The 24225-nt window shown below is 38.2% G+C and overlaps 1 protein-coding gene across 1 annotated transcript in view; it reads right to left on the reverse strand.

Annotated features, from left to right (window-relative positions):
• The window catches only part of LOC139814245 (protein O-mannosyl-transferase TMTC1-like), a 120991-nt gene that overhangs the window by 58150 nt on the left and 38616 nt on the right, over positions 1 to 24225 (reverse strand). The window contains exon 2 of the mRNA XM_071780371.1: positions 11648 to 11825. Coding sequence (XP_071636472.1) covers positions 11648 to 11825 — 178 coding nt within the window. The remainder of the gene's footprint in view (positions 1 to 11647; positions 11826 to 24225) is intronic.

Consider the following 24225-nt stretch of genomic DNA (forward strand, 5'->3'; position numbering starts at 1 on the left):
TAATTTGACCTGAAACCGAGCTCTGCGGGTAAACCCATCCTCCCGAATGTCCTCCCACCCCTTTCCGCACTCGCAAAATTCATCCCTTCTGCGAAACCGACGCGGACCGAAGGCTCGGAGTCTCTTTCGCTGGCAATATACGCCGATACGGCAACGACGTCGTAACCACGAAACGACAGCTCGGTCACTCGGCTTTCATGTTGTAACTGAAGCGCAGACGAAACGCTTCTCGCGCAGGGGAACATTGCCGTGAAGTATAACGACGTCCAAGAGGGAATATCCCGTTTAAAACGTACACGGTAGCGTGATTACCTTACGCCATAACAACGAGTCAACTGCAGTAAACATCCTTGCAAAATAGATAATGTAGATAACAACGGGAACTGAATGAAAATGCTTTTCGTTTACGGTCGACCGTATATAGACCAAAGTTGATAATTCTGAGGTTGCAGGAGAAGCCGCAAGATATTACACGTGTCGTAGAGAATGATGAAAAAAAATTGAATTATACAATTTCACTGAATTAAATTATTATTTTTTGCGAAATATGGGTAGGTATAATTAAGAGTATGTCATACATCATGTTACACTTTGATATTTTATATCAAAGTGTAACATGTTGTGTTTATAATGAACACATTTTTTGTATCCTGAGAGAGAATAATATTTTTCTCTGTGGATTTATATGTCTGTATAGCAGTGAAATATACGTTCGTATAATAATGCGATCATATTTTTATATAATCTCATAGTATAACAAGAAGGTACAGTTTCGGTATATTCCAAATGCGTTCTGGAGACCGCGGTTATATTCGCGCAGTATAAGCACGTACGAGACACTGGCAGTCTCTTGGCCTCTTTAATATTATAGGAGGCTTTAATAAAGCCCCCAGCTTCTTACAGACTGCTAGCTCCATTCTCTCCTCCGTCATGACGACGACATCGTTAAACCTCTCTGAACTTGTCCTACAAAAGGCTAACGAAGTGAGCAAATGCCGAAACGATAATGAGAAACCCCGTAATATCGTCCCAATAATTCGTAATATTATAAGTAACTTACAATATTAACGTGCCGACTCGTTTATTACATTGCGATTCGAAACACGACGATGCTCTATATTTTTACTTTTATTTGCAACGTTCCGAATGATATTCTGACAACCTTGTTAACTTCGTCTGTATTCCATGTCAGCTGTTGGCAGCACGAACGGGTAACGGAGTGGAAACGGCGGAAAAGAAGAGGCAGACATTCGACTTCTTCTAGCTTTCTCCTTTTTAACCGACTTCAAAAAAAGGAGGTTCTATATTCAGCGTGTATGTATGTAAAGTTTCTCTAAAACTACTGGACGAATTTTAATGCGGTTTTCACTGTCCTAAAGAAGCCTCCAAGAAGGTTTTAGTATATACATAAAATATCGCGCTAGAACATCACGGAGCAGTAAGGAAATATGCGATAATAATTATTCATGTTAATTTAATAAAACACTAAAAAAGTATAAAATAAAAAAAATTTTTTTTTTTTTAATAGAACCGAGTTCAAAAAAAGCTCTAAAAAGTATTTAAAAAATTTTAAAAAATTGAAAAAAGCTTTAAAAAGTATGAAATAATACTTTTAAGAATCCCTTTCAATTTTTTGAAATCGGTGCAAAATTAATAATACTTTTAAGAATTTCTTTCAATTTTTGAAGTCGGCGACTAAAATGTTGTGTCAAAATTGATACGTTTGACGCAATTATCTTGCGAAATCTTTGATTTCAATTAATCTTTGATCTCATTCAACATTTCCGGTCGGAGTACCATCCTCGCATCAAGGATCTAATAATCGTTGATGTCGCGCCAGAGATTCTCGAACAACGACTGTCGGGGGAGGGTTACTTTCTCGCTCGTTCACTAACCCACCGCCGTCAAACGGCAAGCTGCAACCGGTTCACCCTTAAGAAGTTCAGCTCCCCCTCTCTTTCCTTCTGAGCAACGGCAATATCCTTTAATGAAACGTCTAACCGCTCGTACGGAACTGGGATGATCGTCGTTGCGGCCACTATCAAAAGTATTTTCTCTATTTGTCCTCAATTACCGTCAGCCTGCGGTTCTTCTTGAGTTGAGTCCGGGAGCGGAGGTCGCTAGGAAGTTACCGGAGCAACTTTTGTGGAATGGAACTTCAATTGGCCGCACGTGTCTCCATCCACGCTCTAAAGCCAAATAAGGAACACGTTCGCCTTGTTTTATGGTCTATTCAGGGAAAATGACAGTTTGCGTGTCTACATTATATCCATGACGTATTCATATTGTACGTCGCAAAGATAATATATTCGCTGTGTAGCATAATTTTTTATTATTATCCTATGTAAGTGAATTTTAATCAATTCTCGTGTGAATATTGTTACAATATAGAAATATGTATCGTGACAAGTTAAAACATTTGCGATAAAAAAATTGCTTAGAAGGTACTCTAAAAAAATGCTTGTGTGAGAAGGTTCTGTGATCTTGTTTGCAGAACGCTTGTGAAACTTCAGCATTGCTCTCAAAGGACATACATACATCTATAGGGATGCATATGTAGATAGTGTACATCGGGTATACGTTCAGCGGGTAGTTTTCTCTGCATATAGAAAGGGAACTGACAGCGCGGAACAAAGACATAAAAATGTAGACGCGTAACGCAAAAATGAAGAGAGGAAAGAAAATTAAACTGCAGTACATTACCCCATTTTAATATACCTATTTTAACAGATTACGAAACATTGCACGCTGAAATAAGGGCTGGTTCAATTTTTCTCTCAATTTAATCCGCTACATCTCAGAGAACTCGAAGACCTGCTTCTTACATGGTCCGCCGTTTTTGCCGTCAACTTGCGCGGAATTTTTTAAATCGTTGCTCTCTCGCGACTTCTCATTCAACTATAGCTCCAACTCTTTAAAAAAGGATTCGTTTCCGAGATTGTGAATTAAGGAGACCGAATGGTACCTCGCTAATGCGGAAATGCTGGAAATGCTTTTCGGATGGTCTGCTGAAATATTTCTCGCGCTGCGGAATAAATGATTTCACATTGAAAATGATAAATTACAATGTTGAAACTCCGGTGCTCGCTGTTCGCATATCAAGAAATTCAACATTCGTTTCTCTACACGCCCATTTGATCCGACATGATCCTCACTCGTGACCGTTCCTCATAGCGAATTCAAGTTTCGACCATAACGGGCGATCTACCTCCGGAAGTGAAGATCCGTCGTCATATCACGCGGCAGCTGAGAACAAGGCCGACGTGGAGAGAATTAAGGGATGAGGGGAGGAGGGGGGGAGAGTAGGGCGAATACGCCCTGGATTCTGAGCGTTATGAATCGTGCAATCAAGACTTGGAACTCTCGGCTTCAGACTTCAGCCAGCTGATACCTTCCTACTTCCGGCTGTTTCCGAAAGGGACGGCGTGATGCGAGACACCAGTGCGCCAGCGATATCCTTTTGTATCTAGCGTTGAACCGAGAAGACGAGAAGAATGGAAAGATACGCTAGTACGTATCTACGTAACGAAGCCGTTTCGAACTGCATTCGCGTCGCAAACATAGACAACAATCGCGCGAGCCTTTGTGCTTAATCAACTATTCTGTCTCATTTTATTGTTCATGTTTGCGAATGTATGTTGTATGGAGCTGGCACTTTTGCACACGCCCCTCGAACTACGATCGTAGACAAATGTTTCTGCTCGCGTCACCAACTTACAGATATTTTCTGAACATCGACTACTCGACGAAACTCCTTTGGGAACGGAGCGACACGTTTCCTGTAACGTTTCGACGTCAGCTCAAAGAGGGAGGAACACCGCGCTGGAAACGGGGAGAGAAAAGTTTCGTCCGCGTGAAATGAGGTTACCTCTTCTACTTTGAATCGACGTCCCACGAATCGTGCGCGGAATTACGCTGCTGGTAGTCGCGAATACCATCGCCATGAATATTTCACTGCGGGATTTCGCAAACGCACGCGCGGCCAAGAGGAAACTAGCGAGGCGGAATCTTGCCAATAACGTGTAAGTGCTTTTAGATAAATTGCGTTTATACCGCACGTTAAAGCAACAAGAATGTAGGACTTGCATTGACGTCGGTACATTTACATCAAGTTTCTTCATTAAGCTGCGGAATACAAAGTACATACGAACTATATTTGCAAACGGATCGGGCTGAGGCGTGCGAGGAGAGAACATCTTGGAGCGAAAAATATCAAAGGCTGGCGGAAAACGAACAGCGACGTTGGAGGGAGCAGTAAAACGCTTGCCGTAGCGAAAATATTCTGTTGAGAATAACTCCCGTTTCCTCGGCGAATTAAATTTTTCATTACGAACTTCTACCGCCGTGAAAATTCAACTGCATCGTCTCGGCGAGACGGCGGTGGCGGCGGCGGCGCTTCCGTTTCCAGCGGCTCCGCTCTGAAAATCCGCCGAGCTCGCAGCAGCCGCGATATTTTTTCCTTGCCCAAAGGCGAAGAAAGCGGCCGACATTCTTTTTGTCTTCGTGCAGAACGGACGGCCGTGGGATTCGACGTGTAAACGATATCACCGCCTGTCCATTGTGCCCGGCCGATAATTCTTTCCGCCTCGTCGCCGAGAAGCCGAGAAACTTTCGGCTTCCGTACCGTGCTCTTTCCTCCATAAATCAGAGATAAATCACTTTTAAACTCGCGCTGTTAACTCCAGGTCGTCGCCGACTTGGCCGACCGACGCCCGCGGATTCCCTCGGGTGAGAACGTCGAAATCGATGGTTCGCGAGATAATGAATATGTCTCCCGGAACCTTTTTGATTTCCGCGAAAGGATGAAGGCGAACGTACTTAATTAACAGACTCGAACGCGCAACCGGATAATTATTCTGCTCTTGAAATTTTAATATTACAGTATTCCCTTTTATCATTACTCTCGCCGGGACTTTTATCAGCTATGCACACGATAATAATGTATGTAATACAGGCAATAATACGTTTCCTTTTATAGCATAAACCTTATTTGATTGCTTGTCACGTAACAGCTGTATCGATTTTCTTCATTATATTATTTATCGCATATTTTATTTTATATTAATTATTTTAATATTTCGCCACAATCACGCATTGATGATGAAATGAATTAACAAAATTTTGCAAATATTTGCAATAAAATAGGACGAATTTCAGATCTTTGATTAACCGCGAATAATTTGATAAATTACTTTTTAAACGTATATTTTTTATTGATAAAAAAAATAGTGTCACCAATTCTTAAATATAAAAAAACTCTACTGAAGCAATAGTCTATCGACAAGCATCGTCAGCAACAGAATCTTAGAGTCTGCTCGACGATGATGTAATTTTTACGTCATGTCCTAATATCGTCGACTATCACGCAACGCTGCTTGTGGCACGTGTATTTCCGATAAATCGCAATTCCTTCTATGATATGGCGAGTGACTTTGCTTTAAGGCAGGAAGAGATAAAATTGTACTGCCACGAAGATGTTCTCTTAACTCTATTTTCGATTTCCTACTTGCATTGCCGCAACATATTCTACGTATGACATTGTCATTATTCTCTTTTTTATTTCTAACTATATTTGGACTCTAACTATTGTTTGGATATATTTTCTGGTATCGTACCAGCAAGTATACCGCTTTATCGTACATATCACGATAATAAACTAAAATAAAATTTGCGGAAAGATAATAACGTAAAATTGAATTTTGATACAATATCAAATTATATATATATATATCTTTATTATATATATCGTACGTATATCAATCAGTTCCGATAGTCGATTGTCGAAGGGATGTATAATCTATAGGAGCTTTGCTAATTTCGAGGTACTGTGGTCATTGGTAATCCATACGGATTCGCGAATTACTTTGTTAAGCTAGACCAACCGGTTGAGCTTCCCTTAATTTAGTAACCTGGCTATTATATGTATTAAGTACAATTATCCCAGAATATATACCATCATGAGTCTTACCATACCCCATAATACCTATCCATAGCGTAATGAATGACGGGCGCAATTTCCGGGATTCATATAATTTTCGTTGCGGTAAGTGATTTATCAGGAAGACGAGAAGTTTATTTACAGATTTTAGAAATTATAGCGATAGCATGCAACACTATCCTTGATGCATCCATTAATTTTTAGCTTTATGATCAATTTTAAATTTTAGAATCGTAAAATTTTCAACGCATTCTCAATGCGAGGTGAAGGAATTTTGTGACTTTTGCTATAATATGTACGGAAGGAAAAGATGGATTTTAAAAGGTATCTCTGCTCAGTATTGATCTCTCGGAAGCAGTAGAAATCTAAAAATAAGGTGCTGCTAACTCTGAACCGTCTACAATTTTACGAATAATTTAACCGTGGCGCAATAGGTCATGCTGCACAATCCTCGCTATGCACGTAGAGAGAAGACGAAAAAAAAAGACTGCCATTTATCACGGGGTCTCACGCGTGTATCGCGACACCACAATTTTTTTCATTTTTTCGCAGGCAAGTGGTGTCTTTGTGGACAATCTTGTTGAATTTTCGGAATACAGGGACCGTTGCACACGGAAAAATGTTTCCGTTTTTACGTCGGAAAAATCGTACCGCGCTGTGGAGGTACCTACGATTTTACGAATGATTTAACGGGAATGTATTGCCTCCCGCCCCCTTCCACGCCTTCCAACAATACCCAGAAAGCATTCCGGTATGCACGTTGATACTGTTTAGTTTTTTTGGATGAAAAGAGAAGGCATTACGCGATACACCTCGCTATGTCTTCTCTCTTTATTCCTACCTTTTCTCATGCCTTCCGCGAATGTTTCGAAGTAGCGGCTTCTCTTCCGTGCATCGTGAAACGGAACACGTATTTTGTTTTAGCCCACCCGTTTGTTTTCGACGATACACGCGCATAGCGGAAGAACCACGTTCTTCTTTTTCAATTCGAGGGACGCTTTGAGTAAAGACAATACTACTAAACAGTTTTCAAAGGTTCCCGTGCCAAGCAAAAACTCGGATCTAAAACAAGCTGTTTACAAACATACGCTTTTCTGCAAAAGCATTAGCTATTTTACCAGTCTTTCATGGTGAGATCTATATATTTTACACTATTTGTCCATAAAATATCGAAAAATAGTTAATATATTCCGTTTAGATTATAAAGTTCCATTTCAAGTATTCTTCGCAAAACGAGTAAATGTACGTTGCACTGAAAATGGTTGAGTTTTGTTATCGCTGTAAGCAAACAATCGCCTCTAGCTATATTTCTCCACGTATAAGATAAACAAAATAAATATTCAAAGGTATAAATATAATTCATAATATTAACATTTATCATGGTGCGTAAAGAGTTAGCGAATTAATGTTTCCTTTTGAGTTATCATACGTGATTCAAGATAATAAAATTAAATTTGATGATAAAGTGAAAAACAATATACTATATTATAATTATATTTTGCTTGTGACTTGTAATGGTACATGATGTGCGCAAAAATGCTATAGAAAAAGGAAAAAGAGAGAAAACGCGATGAATGAAGAGATTATTATACTACAAACGACGATAAGACGATTATTTGTAATGGCGAGGCTTATATAGTCTTAGTGTGGTTCTTTTCAAACGCCGTTTTTTTTTAACGTACGCTTTCCCTTATGGAAATCGTTTCGTTACGCTCACTTAACGGTGAGGTGAAATTGAGCGACTTTCATGTTCCATTGTACGAAAGCGAGCGCGCTTTAATCCGATAAAATAGCTGTAATTTCGAAGAATTGTTCTTCTTCTTCGCAGGCTTTATACGTACGCGAAGAACAAAGGGTGTGTGAGTAAAGATAATAAAGTAATATTCAACCGAATCACTTAGTGAATTGAATATACTTTCCGACCCGAGTAGATGGACGGCGATTTTACAAAATGGCCGGTATACCTTCGCCAGGTACTTCCGAGCGAAATCGCACGAATCTAAATGTTCCAATTCTAATCTCGGCTACTTTTGTCGTTCGCCCACGGCACTTATTCCATCGGATAACGTGAGTAATGCCGATACCGATAGACGTATCACGAAAAATCGATGCATCCAATTTCATGTGCAAATCATAATATCGAGCAACTTATAGCCAGGGGCGATGCGAGATGATTGTGAGCATAAAGGGATCGCATAATACGCGAATCGTAAGATCTTATCGAATAACTTGAGTGTTTTCTATGCAATATTGAATGAATGAAGATAAGATAAAAGCTTAAAGTATTCATAAGTTTACGAAGAAAGGATGACTTTTATCTCGATATCTTATCCTACTAATTATTTTTTTATAGGAACATAATGCTAGTAAAAAATAGTAAAAGAAATATTTTATTTTTTAAATTTAATTTACTATTTAATTCATAAATAGTAAATCTACCTTCCTTCTAAAGGAGAGCCTCTGCCTCATAAAGCAGAAAAATTCTTTTGAAAATTCTTTCTTGATAAGGACCCGAATCCTGGGTTGAAACGTCGTGAAGTTTTTATGTACCTTTGCCAATTGTTGTCGATATAAATATATATTCTTTTGGAAAAATTCTTTTATCGAAATAAAATTTTAACAGAGCTTCTCATCGCTTTAAGATTATATGGAAATAAAATGAGATTTTTGAAATGCTTTTAAAAGATCGCGTTTAATTCACGTACTATCATCACTTCTGACAATCTCGTATTCACTCGCCAATCAAAAGCAGACACGAATTGATTATTTTGTACGGATCTGAACAAAATGGAAGACTTTAACAAGCAGTCTTTGAACTCAGATATGCAACGGTTGCAACTCGAGCAAAACCGTGAGCAAAAATCTTTGATGTGTTATTCAAACGACCGCACATAAACGTTCTTTAGATTGCTGAAAGCCAGTCCAATCAATATTTAACACACGATCTTGTTACGCACATGGCGAGTATCCATATCAATTCAATATTGTTTCTTTAGTAAATCTAGTATATACATAAATTTCGCGGAGAATACTTTAAAGGCCTATATTTCTATAAATTTTTAATAGATCAACATTTTGTCGTTGCTGCAAAAATCAATCTTTTCAAACTATTTTTTATACATGAGACGGGTTTATTACTTTCTAAAGTATCATTCGTCATTATAATGATAAGCAAGCTTATCGTGTGCATGTGAAAAGATTAACTCGTTATTCGATCGATGCAAATACCCGTTGAACTCCTACCGTGAATTAATTAGTCGTACGAGCATGAGTAGAATGCGGCTTATGTAACGAACAGCAAAACGAGCATATAATTGATTGATTATAGAGATTTCCGCGTTCGATGACCGAACGACGAAGTCCAGGATGACGCAGTCGACTATCTCTCTTCATCCGATAACCCTTCTTCTTCCATCTTCGTAAACGCATCCTTTGTTCAGGCCGGATTTACCATCGACCAAAAGCCAAACGGTTCAATGAGCACTGTACTTAATTAATGAGAGATTCCTTTCAGCGGCTCAACGAAGGACTTAATTCAGGAACTAGCGGTGCTTTCATCGGCTGATAGAATCGTTTGGGCAAATAGAATCAAACTGTACTAACTGATTTGACTGAGAGAATCAGCGATTGCCGCCAGAGCAATGCTGTGATAATATAAATTGTGTATCGTGAAACAAGAGTTGCGGATAAACTGGAGGTTAGTACCGCGGCGAATCATTTGGTATCGCGCTTCTTGATTGAGGCGAAAGATTTCTGACTTGTGCATATTTGATACTACACACGACACGGCATAATTTATTAATATCGAACTAATGAACGTTTCGTGACAGAAGAGTATAAATCCGAAATACATGAGAATTTTTAACGACATCGTATAAAAAGTTTTGCGCCGATTCTGTGTGACGATAGAGGTAAAATGATGGCTGATGGATGTGAAAATATTTAAATATTTAACATGAGTAAAAATAGTTAAAAAAAATAGTCCAAGTAGAACGAATGGGTTGTTAACATTTCGAAGTTTGCCGCAATGCTATATCTGACATTCTTCCTACTGTTTCTAAATCTAGACATGGCACTGATTTATTCTGTGTCAGGAGATTTATGAAATCAATCAGATTCTATCTGGCGTAGGTAGCAACTAAAAACGACAAAAATATCACATGCAACAACAATGTAGGAAAAATTGATTCTCCGAGCGCTGCATGCATGAATTGATTGCGGGATATTTTCCAGTCCGCACAAAAATAGTCACGGATGGCAAGGAGTATTTGATCTGAGCACACGTTATTATCTGACTTGGTCGTCCGCGTACGACATGAACATGATATCACAATAGTGACACTGGCAACGAGGGTTGGCCGTGCACGCAACGAGTAATACATGCAATACCGCACGCACGTGATGTAACAGGATGCAGTGCGTGACCGGCAAGCAGGTCGAGCTTGTAATGGGCAGACCGGGACTTGCGAACCAGTGTCGTGTGCCGCCAGTAATTTCGCTCAAAAGGCACGATCCCCTGCTAATGACGCGGAATTCGCCTTTATCTGCGTATCCATACAATCTGATTCCCATACATTCTTCTCGTGATTGCTTATTCATAATTACAAAAAATTACGACGCATTGATCGTGATGTATCACTTCATGTTTCACGTCATGTTCAGCCGCGAATAAACATGAGTTCCGTTGAGTATAATAATATCAATCAAGAGAAATGAAAATCCACCGCGTACTGCCTAAATAATTATTTTGAGATAATATAAAATTATCGATATACCCAACTATCGATAGCTACATTATCTTTCAATAAATTATCTGTAAAATGAGCAACGGGTTGCTCTCGATTTATGTAAACTTCGACGTTCAACGAACGTCGTATTATAATCACCGACGCATTGTTCCATGCCGTTTCTCAACTTCCTAATCTAACGCTCTATAAACTTCCATTTTCATACATAATAACATAATTTGTGCAATAACGGCGGACAAAGCTTTATAGTTATATGCTTAAGTAAAGCGGGTTAAGTAGGGTAATATTATTAACGACGAAGTTTATCATTCTCGCTGATGCCGTGCAGAAATACTTGATGGGAGCTCGCAACTCTAAAATACTATTCCTCTCAGTTTATATAGTTTAAAAGAAAACTCACGATTCTCACCTAAAGTAACGCGCGCACATCCTAATTGTTTCTCTTATGGTCGATAAGCGCCAACGTTGATTACAGCAAAAACAAGTCTATCTTGAAGCAACAGTCGTCCTCCCCTCCTCCCCCCTCTCTCTCTCTCTCTCTCTCTCCCTTCGGCGACATGGACGAACACTTCAAATTCTGTCCGTCACGATTCACGATCATAGCCATAATAAGATTAGGCTAATTACGTTTATGCACTTAGGAAAAGCGGATCAGCCAGACTCTACTCGCGCACGCAGAGCGGTTATGTGGCGAGTGGACTCTACTAATCTTGTTGTTTTGTTTGGTTTAGGATGAATTTGCCATTGTGCTGTGAACCGTGCAACGCGTAAGTACATGTTCGCGAATATGCTATTGAATATCAGCTAACAGTAAACAAACGAAGCTGTAGAATAACGATTGATCGACTAAACTCTATGGAGAACAGACTGTCTCGCTTAAAATTAAATTGTAAAACTAGAGTTATACATAGACAAAATATTCCCATTCTTTTCACAGAACATTTCGTCACTTGTCACTTACCGCTTCCGTATGCACGGGATGTGCGGCGTATAACAGTCCGGCGAGTGCTGCGAATCCCGGTCGAAGGGCAGCTACCACGAGACTCACTCTGGTGACTAAGACGCACGCAGCGGCGTGTAAGGCGACGTTCGTGGCGTGATACCACATGGGACTCAAACCCACCATCAGGTAGTTCAATCTAAAATTAAAAGAAAATGGAACGTGTATTAGATATTGACAAGCTCCTGTGATATCGGACATCTCTAAAAATATTCCGGGTCAATTTGTAGAAAAATTACGCGGGGTTTTAACCAAATTAGGACAGGGTAAATGACAGATCACAGATAACAAAGAACGATTTCTTAATTTAATAAATTAGGTGAAAGACAGAAACGTAATGAATACCAGATTTATTCCATAAATAATAAAATTTATTTAAAAGATAAACCGACATAAGTTATAAATGATCAAATGACTAAATAATGATGTTTTTTTTATTGAAATTGGTTAATTGTATCATCATACCGTTATGTTATGCACACTTGTGTGCATCCTACAAGACAATATCATTCATGAAGAAAGCAGAAATGAAGGCGCCTGTATCGTACAAAGCGCAGTTTCTGCATCAAAGAACTCTGCGACACCTACACAAAATCACCCTTACTTGTGAGAAAGGGAACAATTTTCATTGTTACCGGATACAAAGAAACGTCGGAAGATAAATCCTCATCTTTTTGTTTATAAGCACAACGGATTTCAAACGCGGGCGTGACGTAGTTTCCACGAAAATCCGCTTAAGTCAGCCGAAGTAATCGGATTTTAGAAAACCATTCGGACCGTTTCCTTTTCGCCGCAACTAACCAAGGGATGCCGTTTTCTTTGAGCAGATTAAAGTAACTGATGTTATATATATTCGCCCGTTAGCAAAAATAATATCGACTTTTAATGCGCGCGCGCGCGCGCGAGAATCGTATATTAAGACATCTTCCATCCTCGTTCCATCGAATGATTTCATTAATTGCTGAGAAATTACTCGTCATTGCGAGACAACAGGCGAGACTAAAGAAATGGGACGACGTGAAGAATGTAGAAAAGTGTATATAGATCGTCGTGCCGACATCGAGATGAAAACAAACACCGTAGTTGCTGACGCAGTCGAGCTATAATTTTGGAAGCCTGCCGGCGGCATAAGTTCGACGCCCTCGGAGGACCTGCGCTTGGCTCGTTTCCAGGTGTCAAGGATCATAGGTTGTCGGAGGCGTATCCTGTCTCTTCCTTGGCTCTAGATCAAACAAAAAACGCGCATACGTCGATCGCAGAATAGAGATTGCAGATTTCGCCGCAAAGCTTGTTGTGTTACAAACTAGCAGGTATATGCTTATTTTTTTTATTATACAACGAACTAAGACGACGCGGTGCGAACTTACTTTGCGAAACAATCGATTGGATAAGAGTTTTATTAGCTATGCTTAAGTTTCGCTTAAAAATCAACATACGGACCACCGCACTTCCGCTTTTATATCCACTTACTAACAAAGTTTATTGTTTCTCTGCCGCATCCACGGTTTGCAAGTTTCTGATATACGCAACGGTTCGGAGTACAGAGTATGAGGGCTGTATGCTTAGGAGCTTCTTGTTTGTTCTAACTGGTTTCTCCAAGCACGGCGGCGTGCGCCTGCATTCCTGTTACGGAATGAAGTACATCGTATTGCAGCGTCGATATTACGTTATCACACTCGGATATTAAACAGATATTGACATAGTCTTGCTCCAATTAAACGGTTAAATAAACAAAAACAATTATATCGGTACAGTATTTCTCCGATCTGTGTATAAACCGACAAATTATTTCATAAACAACAGGTAAGTTATTTTAACAGCTGGTACCTGTCTTCGATCTAAAAAAACACGGAGATTAATCGCCGTACATTACAAACGTCTCTATTTCCAGCCTCATTCTTCTTCGCTCTTTGCGTATAATCATTTATATTTTTCCCCTGAAGAATTCTGTAACGCAATTTGTCTTCGTCGGCGCAACTTTCTACTCTACGCGAATTTCTCCTCTCATATCTTTTATTCATGTCATCATTGAAGCTCGCTCAGACGCACAAAAGAGAAGTAGTCTGAAAATAATTACAAACTCTCTTTGTCTATGTGCAAACAATGAAAATTATTAACTTCGATGTCTGTTTTTAAAATATCTTATTTCATGCAATAAAATACGTATAAATCTGTATTATATGTAAGTGTAAACAATTGTACACACATACACACTCACACAAAACTCTGTTAATAATAAAATAACAATAATGAAATTTTCAACAATCCTTTTTTTATTTTTAATTATCAATTTGGAAATAATAAAGTATCGATTTTTTTTTCTAATCAGACGCGAAGATAATCGGCTTATTCCTACACGACATCCCCTTGAAAAAATACAACAAACCAACTTGACTTTCGTAATTTCTGTACCATATATATCACCCTCTCAATAATTCTAGATCAATTATATTATTATCATATGGATCACATTTTGTCATCATAATAATAATTAATGTAATTCGATATCTTTGTATTATATTAGAATACGTATAATGTATGTAGATATACAATGTAATTTTTTTATGTTATTCTTCTAATGTTTGTTAGAAGCGTGAGAAATATAAAAGAACACTGCGAGTTTATTTCAAAGATAAAAAATAAGTTTCTCTACAAAAATATTTTATAATTAATTATATAGGTATATATATATATATATATATATATATATAATACTTGCATTTTCTAGCTGAAATAACACTGACGACACAACCATCAAAAGTTTCAAAACAGAAGCATATAGTATGACGAAGTAGAACAGTTGCTCGTATCAGACCGCAGCGGGACCTGATACTAACTGTCTGACCGCAGGTACGCTCTTACTACTGGCTAACCACGACCGGTTCTATTACGACTGTTTGACCACACCGGCCCGTAACTACTGGCCAGCCGCAGAGCGCGATCAATACTTATCCCCGCCGTTCCGTCATTATCACTTTTGCGTTTGTGTTTCGGAACGAAACGAACAGCTAAATGAAGGGCTTTAATCATGGAAAGACCTCTGAAATCGGACACTCGTTTCCTAGGAATAACGCATCTCCGCGCCCGTGGAGATCATCTCGCGCATAGAGATTCGTGTTGCACGAGTCGCGCGGCCTAGATCCACCATCCTGAAAAGAAAATCTTGGCCAAGTTCTGGCACGTAGTTAACTAATGAAGTTTAGCTCGTCGCTGTAAAGATGAATCGCCCGGTGAGCTTTTCGAGGAAATGTTGGGCCTCAAAGGATCCTTTAAAGACGTCACATCGCAAAAAGTCGAGAGATCGGACTCTTCGTAACGAGGTATTAAAATCTTGAACGATGTCGTTAAATCACGTTGGCTTAGTTTACCTCCCCACTACATCGCCGTAGAGAGACCGACCGTTTCATCTTTTCGTCTCGTTAGTATCCTCTTCCGCTTTCACGCAAGAGAGATATAGCTGTCCGTATATATCGAAAAGTACTATCGTTATTAAATCTGCATAGAAATATGTCAGCCGCATAAAAAAGATTAAAAGAAGATATTTATCAACTGGCTATTGTTATTTTTATGCAGCACAAAATATATTTTAAATTTTAATATCCCTCTTTCGCGTTTCTCAGAATAGAAAATTTCTTTAACCTTTTATGGAATGTCGAGGTAATGCACGAGGAAATATTTTCGCGCGATTTTCTCTGACAGTCACGCACGTATTTCGAGTCTCGTTTCCTTTCCGATGGCGATATTGGGTTCTAACTTTGTAGGGGACTATCGTTTGCAGCCACAAGACAAAGGCACGATGATAGAGCATCGTAGAAACGCCATTCGGGCTCAATCGTGCGCGGAATATAGCAGCCAAGATACCGATTTCGACTCTCCAGTGCCGCTTCAGTGATTTAAGGGACTAGCTAACCCGTACTTCCAGTCACGTTCTTCCCGGGAAAGTGTCCAACGAAATAAATCACGAGCACGTCGGGACTTCGATCTTTGTTGTGCGCGCGAAGAAATTCGGAGGACACGTTAGGAGGCATCGATCGATATTCGTAAAATACTGCTCACTTCTAACACGTGTTTTTATGTTCAAGGAATACGTTTATATATTCTTTTGCAATACATTCTTATATTCTTTTATTTATATTCTATTCTTTATTTTCTTCTTATAAGCGTGAGTTTTTATGTTTGCTATTATTTTCTTCCTTATCTCGTTTTCTATTCTAACTTTTGAAGTAAAATTATGATTGTCCCAAGAATGTAATATGGCAATCTAAAAAGATTACAAGTAGTGATTGGCAAGAGATCATCATTGACGATTAATTATCTCCTACTTGGTTTCCTTCGACCTTCGGTTTCTTCCCTGTACCTTTTTCATTCTTCTACAAGCAATCCACTTACACGCAGTCACGCAGTCAGATCTGATAATAGCATGAATTACGACCGCTTATACACCTTGAGTGGCGCTATATATCAACGGACGGGACTCATTTCTTTTCCAGATTGTATATCGAAAAATATGGTGTGTTCACATCGAATATGATGAAGGACTTTCTGCGCAAGATCATGCAGCAGGTACCTAGCTAATATCTTGTAATCATTAAGCCGCACATCCCTATCCAGATTGCATCTCAAAATTACACTATCGATCGTGACTCTGCAAGCTATTCCTTGAATTATATCTATATCTATATATATATATATATATATATATATATATGTATATGAATACACATATGTGATATATATATGATAAACATAGATAAATTATATTTATGTCTCTATTATGTTACATTATACATATAGGGTAAACTCGGGTAAGATGGCCATAGAGGAAAGATGGCCAACCTATGTTCTTTCAATCTAGCTCGTCGTGAAACATCGAATGAACATGTGTTGGCCATCTTTCCTCTATGGCCATCTTACCCGAGTTTACCCTATAATGTAAGTGTGTATACGTACATTAGCTAAATTATTTCATATATAAAACTCAACCACATTTTTACTAATGCATTATAACAAATCGCGCAGATTTTATATTAAACTTATGAAAAAAAGAAAGAAAATAATATGCTACAACTCTTATGCTTTGTCGCCAAAAAAGTTCTTTGCGTGTTCACTAAATGTGTGTCCAAAAAACAAAAAGCGACAAAAGATACCGTTAAATGACAGTATGGACTATTCTATACAGCAATGGAACAGTTTTAAAGGGCACTTTGGAATTGTGCCACCAATCAATGGTGTGCGACGTAGCTGATATCGCTAAGCGAAAATCCGACTTACGGCTCGTTCCAAATCCCTTGTATTGGGATCCGCTGGGAAATGGCCGGGGCTGGTTTCATTGCGGCCAAATTAACCTGCCGATCGAGCGTGCAATGTCCCCATAGCCGAGGTCGTTAAGGAACAGATTAAGCCGTGTTCAAACGACGGGAAAAAGCTCTTCTTGGGAGAAAACAACAAGGCGCAAAAAGTCTAACGTGTTATTAAACGATTTACCACGCTTTTATTTTAATGCAATTTTTTAATCCCTTTTACAAAGGGATAAATTAAATTATGCTTTATATGGGAGTAACAAGGGATATAATAATTGGAATTCTATGACCAGCAAAATTCAAACGCTCTTCAATTAAACCCAACATGATAATCGGTCGATGAAATAGCACGGCAATTGATGATGTTTCGGCGAAGTAAGCCCCCCACTGATTTGTTGTAATCCGATTTGCTCCTAATCCATCACGAAGGTCGTCCGCGTCATATTGTGTTCAAGAGAGTTTTAACAGCGCAAACCGCTCGTGTAAAACCATCGTAATCGTAAATGGAAAACTCGATATTATTGCAATTGCATGAAACGAGTGGCGCCGGTCGATTGATAGAAAATCAACGATCATCAATGATTGGTCGTTTCGTACGTGTAAGTCCGCAATGAGATAATAAAAGCAAAAGCAGTTGCAGTCTTTTCTAGCAAAAAATTGGAGCACGAACTATGAATGCGTCGTTCTCGTGGCTGCATGCGCTGCCGTATCCATGGCGACGCACAAATATCGCATGCGTGTATTAAAATTTTATTTCTACGGTCTCTTTATATTTTATATACACGAGCTCGCGCGCTCTGTAAACGCGAAAATGGCAAAGCCGTGTCGCATCGCGACGTAATCTTCACGCGCTAATCATTTTTTATCGCACCCGATAACCAGACCGGCTGAACGTATAGCGTTATTCACGCATATGGGGTGTCATCGTAATTGTCAGGCGGGCCGCGAAACGCGGCTATTAAATTTGTCATTGTCGCTGAATGCAAACGACGTGCATTTGTGGAATCGTCCCCACCCTTAGCCAACCTCCCTCCGACCCATAAAAATTTCGCTGAAATTCATGGGCGATATCGCGTATACACCCTGATGGGCGATCATTGGATCGCAGCCACCTTTATAGTCGCCTTTAATTGTCGCTCTTTTTATCACCGGTACACAATCAGCTCGCCGGGAGCTTTACGATCGAGTGATTCGCTTTTTCACGTACAAGCAAAGTGAAGGGTGAGGCAGTCACAACATAGAAAAAGCGAGAGAGAGAGAGAGAGAGAGAGAGAGAGAGAAATAAATACGTAGAGAGATGAGCTGCCACAATTTCGCGCTGCGCGAGGCGCGGCATCGGATGCGCTCGTCTCTGCCGCGATCGTTACAACCGTACGGTGCAGTGCAAGGAACTGCACCGGGCGAGTTCTCGTGCCTTGAGATTAATCGCCTTCCAGGTTTCTCCTGCCCCGAACATTAAACACGACGTCTGAACGATCTCGCGTTTTGTGCACCGGCGCGCGGCGCGGCGGATAGGCGGGCGGGTACGATGATAACGTACGACGAAACTGCGAGTGGAATTAAGGCCCCCGCGCCGCCACCGTAGCGCCGTAATAGAATCTCGGCGTTTATATGTGAAGTGGTTGATGCGCAGGCTGTAAAGGAAGGGAACACGGGGTTTATTATCGAATTCAGTGCAGTCCGTGTCGCGCGAGTGTCTGTACAATGAAGAATAGCCAATATCGCGAAAATATTCGATGGCAGAGCGTGTACTCGAGTTCTTTTTTTTGTAAGGGTCATTTATGTAAGGAAGATATACTATATTATTAAAGATTACATTATTTTAAAAATTGTGAAGCTATAAATGTGAGGTATTGGAACACTGTAATAAATAAATATTTTAACTGATATGTACATAAGACAGAATAAATAAATAAATATTGACATTTTTCGTTCGGTCATCGAACGAGATCTTATTGCCTAGCAATATTTTTTTAATATAAATTTTATATTTTCACGCCTTCACAGTTTTTAAACATTTTTATGCTTTTAAACTTTACTACATTTGTTTACTTAAATAAATATATCTTGTTTTATATTTATAATGACTGTTTATTATTCGATTCTATCTTCTTTTCTAGCGAGAAAGACTAATGTTTAGAAAACATGTGTAAATTAATAAGTAATCCACAGTCGAAGATAAAATACGAGATCTCATTTACGTAGAAATCTCATCTATATAGAGATAAAGTTGACGCGAATTAAATTTTTCGTCTCTCTAATTGCTGAAGGCGTTCAAGAGCTTGCAATTATCCCGTCTATTCGTGACCCTTCGAACGAAACAAATACTTTTGATTTAAAGCCTGTTTTACAATCAAGTCTCGAATCATAAACTCCAAGGCGATATAAGAATTTATGGGTGCATGATGCGCACCGAATTTTTAAGTTTATGATGCCAGGTTTAGCGATTCGGGCTATAAAATTATAATCAGTTGTAGTAAAAAAAATAGTGTAACTATACACTTTTTCGGATTAATACTATAGTGCGATTAACTATAGTGCGGAGATAATTTTTAATACAAGAAACTACAGGATTTTATGATTATCTAAAATTATAAATATTTCCACAAATTATATGAAAAAAATTACACGGTTTATTACGTTTACAGAGTCACTAGTTGTAAATGTCGCGATAGAGGAAAAGTCCAGCATAACTTCGTCGTCCGAGATGTACCTTAGATTTCGCGGTGTGTCATTACGCTATTTCGCTTGCGTGTCCCTAAATAGTACCGCACCAAGAAGGAAAGTATATATGATAAGAGCAGAAATGTGGGGGGAGACGATGAAAGTGGAGATTCAGCAAGATGTGTACTGCGAAGTAGATTTTTCAATTGCACGTTAATACGGCTTTCCTCCTTATCGAGAAAACTGATTCACGCAAGTAGCGTTAATATCGTTTAATCCACGCAACACGTTATAGGTACATAGAACATCAAAATTATGATCGGCAAAAGCGATCGCAAAGCGTGGATCGGAAATGTGGAGATTTATATAAATAACCGGCGAAGGATCGATGTTTCTTAGAACAACAATGTTCCTTATGATTCTTAACTCGTGGACAATGCAATAAATTTCCGAAAACCCGCGACTGCGCATGCAAGATCGGACGCGTTCGCAAAGCTCGGGGAGCTTTATCGTCGTCGAGTAATGGGCGGCTGTTTGCGAGGCAGAGGCGCGTATAAATTGCTTCGCGAGCAGAAACGGAGAAAAAAGGCACGAGAGCGAGAAAGACAGGTTAAAGAGAGAGAGGGGGAAGAGAGGGAGAGAGAGCATGGAGGTAACTTCTCTATCCTCCCAGGATATCCAGGGCCATTCAGCGAGTCGAGGAAAGAAGGAGACCTACAATTCCGTGGGAAGAATACCTCTGGGTATTTAAGGGATAAAGTGCCGCACCGAACTAAACGCCTCCGTGCCTCGCGTATATACCACCCCTCAACCCCTGCACAACCCACGCACAATCCTTCGCGGGATCCACGTCTCCCAGGAGAAAGCCAGAAGAAGAGAAGGAAAAGGGGGAAGAGAAGGGGAGGAGAAGGAAGGAGATCCATATGAAATAGCAGAGACAGTATCTTCGACCGAATTGAAATACATCTCCGGGCAAGATATAACTAGGCTCACAAGAGGAGCAGACTGAACGGCTTCCCGTCTACAGATAACTTCGTCCCACGAGAAAATAAGCTCGCTCTGACATTTCCCCGTATTCCGTATAAGTTTAGCGTGCCGCTCGAATGCCGCCAAAAATATGGTGGACAATGCTGAGCCTCAGTCGGAATAGTGGATCGCGCAATCTATAAAAGGGTAAACGCGAATTCTTCCTTCCCTGAAAAATCCTATTGTCATTCGTCATCAACAGCGGGCTATCGTAAATCCGTCGAATAATGCGATGAACCGCAATATATCGGACTGTAAATGTTTCGTATTTTGCCGTGCTTACTGTATTTGTGCAACAGTAACGGCTTTGTCAGTGCGTCGGATTATTATTGAATTTATTACCGCAACCATCAGAGAGTCACAATTGTAGCCATATTTAGCTGGATATTAGCTGTGATGACCAATGGTGATATTTTGCAAGGAGATGCAATATTTAAATAACTTATAACTGTATATATTTTTTCTGCAAGTTATAAAGTTATGAAGCAGCAACGTGGAATGTTATCTCGAAACGAAAAATTAAATTATAAATTTTATTGTACAGAAGAGTCTAGAAAATATTAGCACGAAATAAATTAAGTTAGAATATTAAAAGTAAAATGCGCTAGAAGAGAAAATGCGTATGTGAAATTAGAGAAAAAAAAACTAACAAAAAGAGAAAAAAATTTGTTAGTTAGTTTATTTCATCAAAGTACTTTGGAGCAACTTGAAATATGCTTAAAATTCTCTACATTATATTTAAAACCTCAACTAATAGATAAAAACGAACGAGTTAGCAACGACAATTTGTTTAAACAGATACCTATTCACCAGTAACACACCAAAAATAGTTTTAAATCCTTAAAATTTGAAGAACAAAAATAAAAGAGAAGTCGTAAGTCTCGAGCAAAGTTCCTTCATGTTTTTTCAGATTCTTAAAATTCTCGAGGGTCTAAAATAGGTACGCTTGGCATTTTAAGAAGCGTTCCGATTTTTTAAATGCCAAATCGATTCTCCTTTTAATTCGTGATAGTTTCCATCCGAAGTAGGTACTATTCTTTTCAAAAATTTATTAGATGTATGTAAAAGAAATGTAAATTTATATAAATCAAAAATGTTATATAAGAATAAATGAAAAAAAAGTAAGTAAAAAATATGGTAAAAATAAAGAGAACGTTAACAAATTAACCAAATTAAATTGGATCAAATAGAAAATTATTTAATGGAGATCGTTGATGAGAAATTATTTGTCAGGGAATTTTTAAATTTTCGTAAAGTTTCTAAGTTTACAATAACCGGTTGATATTGAAGGTAAATATACGTTTTAAACTTCCTAATTAAACTTTCAACCAATTGTAAAATATTGAGACAGGAACGTGTTGATTTTGACATTTCATAAGAGAATAGATATTATTTCTCGTTATTATTTTGAAGCGAATTATGACTATTAGGAAAAGAAAGTAAAGAACAAGAAAAAATATCGATGCGTTTTATTTTTTTATGTTTAAATATACATTATGTTTCAGAAAACATAATGTCTCTTCAAGTCATTTGAGAGACATCTTTAAATCTCGAAAGCGTCTGATAGAACTGTCGGAAGGATGTCTTATGATTCTGATTTATGATGAGATTTGTTTTTATTATTTTAAAATTGGGATCGCTTTTAAATATTTTATTTACGCAAAAATGCATTAACAAAAAAGAAAATTTTACACATTTTTTCATAAAATTTGATAAAAATTTGCTATATCAATAATTAATTTTTACCTTTATTCAATAGAAAATAAAAAAAAGAAAGTACATGGTAAACTATTCTTTACACTTTACCAAACCATGTAGCATATCGTACATTATACTCAGAAAAATAGTATATTAATGAAAAATATTGTATAAAAAAAAGTGCGACATTATTCATCAAAGTAAATCGCTCAGATAAATATTAATTTTGTTCGAGAGAAACCTATTTCACCGTAAAGGTCAAAGCAATTTTGAAAACAATACGGTTAATGGCCAAACTTGAGAAACCGTGGTGAGCACGCCATCCTCGTTTGAACATATAAAACGGCGAATGGCGATGGTGGTGTACCTTCAAGTTTCTTCCAGCAATAGCAATAACTTTGATAAAATTCGTCGAACCTCTTGAAAGTGGCTTCAATATAATTCTTCGAATCCCGCTGGAAATATTTTCTCCTCTTTCGGATTATTTGTCCCTGGAGATGCATTTCCGTATTTCGCCGTTAACAATACTTCAACGTTGCGCTTCAACCTGAATCGCTTTAATTCATAAAGAGAAACAAATTGGAAAGACCGAGGCTGTATGAGAGGCCCGTAACGAGTTAAATAAGAGCCTTACTTTTATATAGAACGTAGCATTGTCATAAAGTGCTATTTGCGGTTTCAAGAATCACGGCGCAAATACAAACGAGTGTCTCGTTTAATATAATCATAAATTAATAGTCTCCTTTAACCATTCTGTATTAATAAAAGATCCGCGAAATTGATATTTCTTTTATTAAATGGCGTGGAAGATCAAAACTAATGTTTTTACGAGATTTACGAGTTTTTACAGTCGATTAAGTGGCTTAAATGATTTTGTGCTACATTTCCTCTTAGTTAATATCGTGAGCCGATATTAAATAAAAGATATAAGGATACATAGCGTTTACGAGCTTATATAGCGATTCTCTCTCTCTCTCTCTCTCTCTCTCTCTCTCTCTCTCTCTCTCTCTCTCTCTCTCTCTTCTTTTTCTCTTTCTTTTTCTCTTCTGCTCTCATTGTAAGGACTTTCGTCCAGTTGGACACCTAGAGACATCCTTATCAAAACCTTTCAGAATGGAGAGATGAAACAAGGCCACCCTCATTATGCGAGAACCAACGGAGAACTCTCATCTTGAGTACCTTGTATTGTTTCAAAACGGATGTTCTACGAGAAAATACCGAGAATACCACTATACTATTATCAAAACGTTGAGAGATATATTAATGTTGAATTATTTATATTAAATGCATTACAAATTAATTGATATCACAATAATTTTGTTACTTAAAATGACATAATAAAAAATATCGTGAATTTAAAGATCGAATAAATATTGTCAATTTCTTAAGACAGATAGAAGTATATAATTGTTGAGAAAACAATTTATCAAAATTATATTTTATGTTAACGTAAAATTTCTTCTTATTTTCATGTGTTTGAAAAAGTGAAAGAAGAAAGAAAACATTTCTCTTGAATGTGAGTGATGGACACACGATGTTCATTTAACGTAGCACATAATCGTTATACGCGATTTAATAGGTCTATGAAAAATTATCTATAAATGTACGGCGGCGTGTCTAAGTCTATATACACCTTGCATTACTGTCTCGTGATAAAATATGTGTAACATCAAGGGCATTTATCGGTCGATTTACGTTCAAAGTATACTTTGCGATGAAAAATTACTAAATACAAACGACTTTTCTATACTTATCGTTTAATGATTCGGTTCTACACTTGAGACTGAAGAAAGAAATTAATTTTTTTATATCTTATTAAAATATACCAATGTATTTTTTCTAATTAAAATA

This window comes from Temnothorax longispinosus, chromosome 6 (genome assembly GCF_030848805.1).
Source record: "Temnothorax longispinosus isolate EJ_2023e chromosome 6, Tlon_JGU_v1, whole genome shotgun sequence".
Classification (NCBI taxonomy): Eukaryota; Metazoa; Arthropoda; class Insecta; order Hymenoptera; family Formicidae; genus Temnothorax; species Temnothorax longispinosus.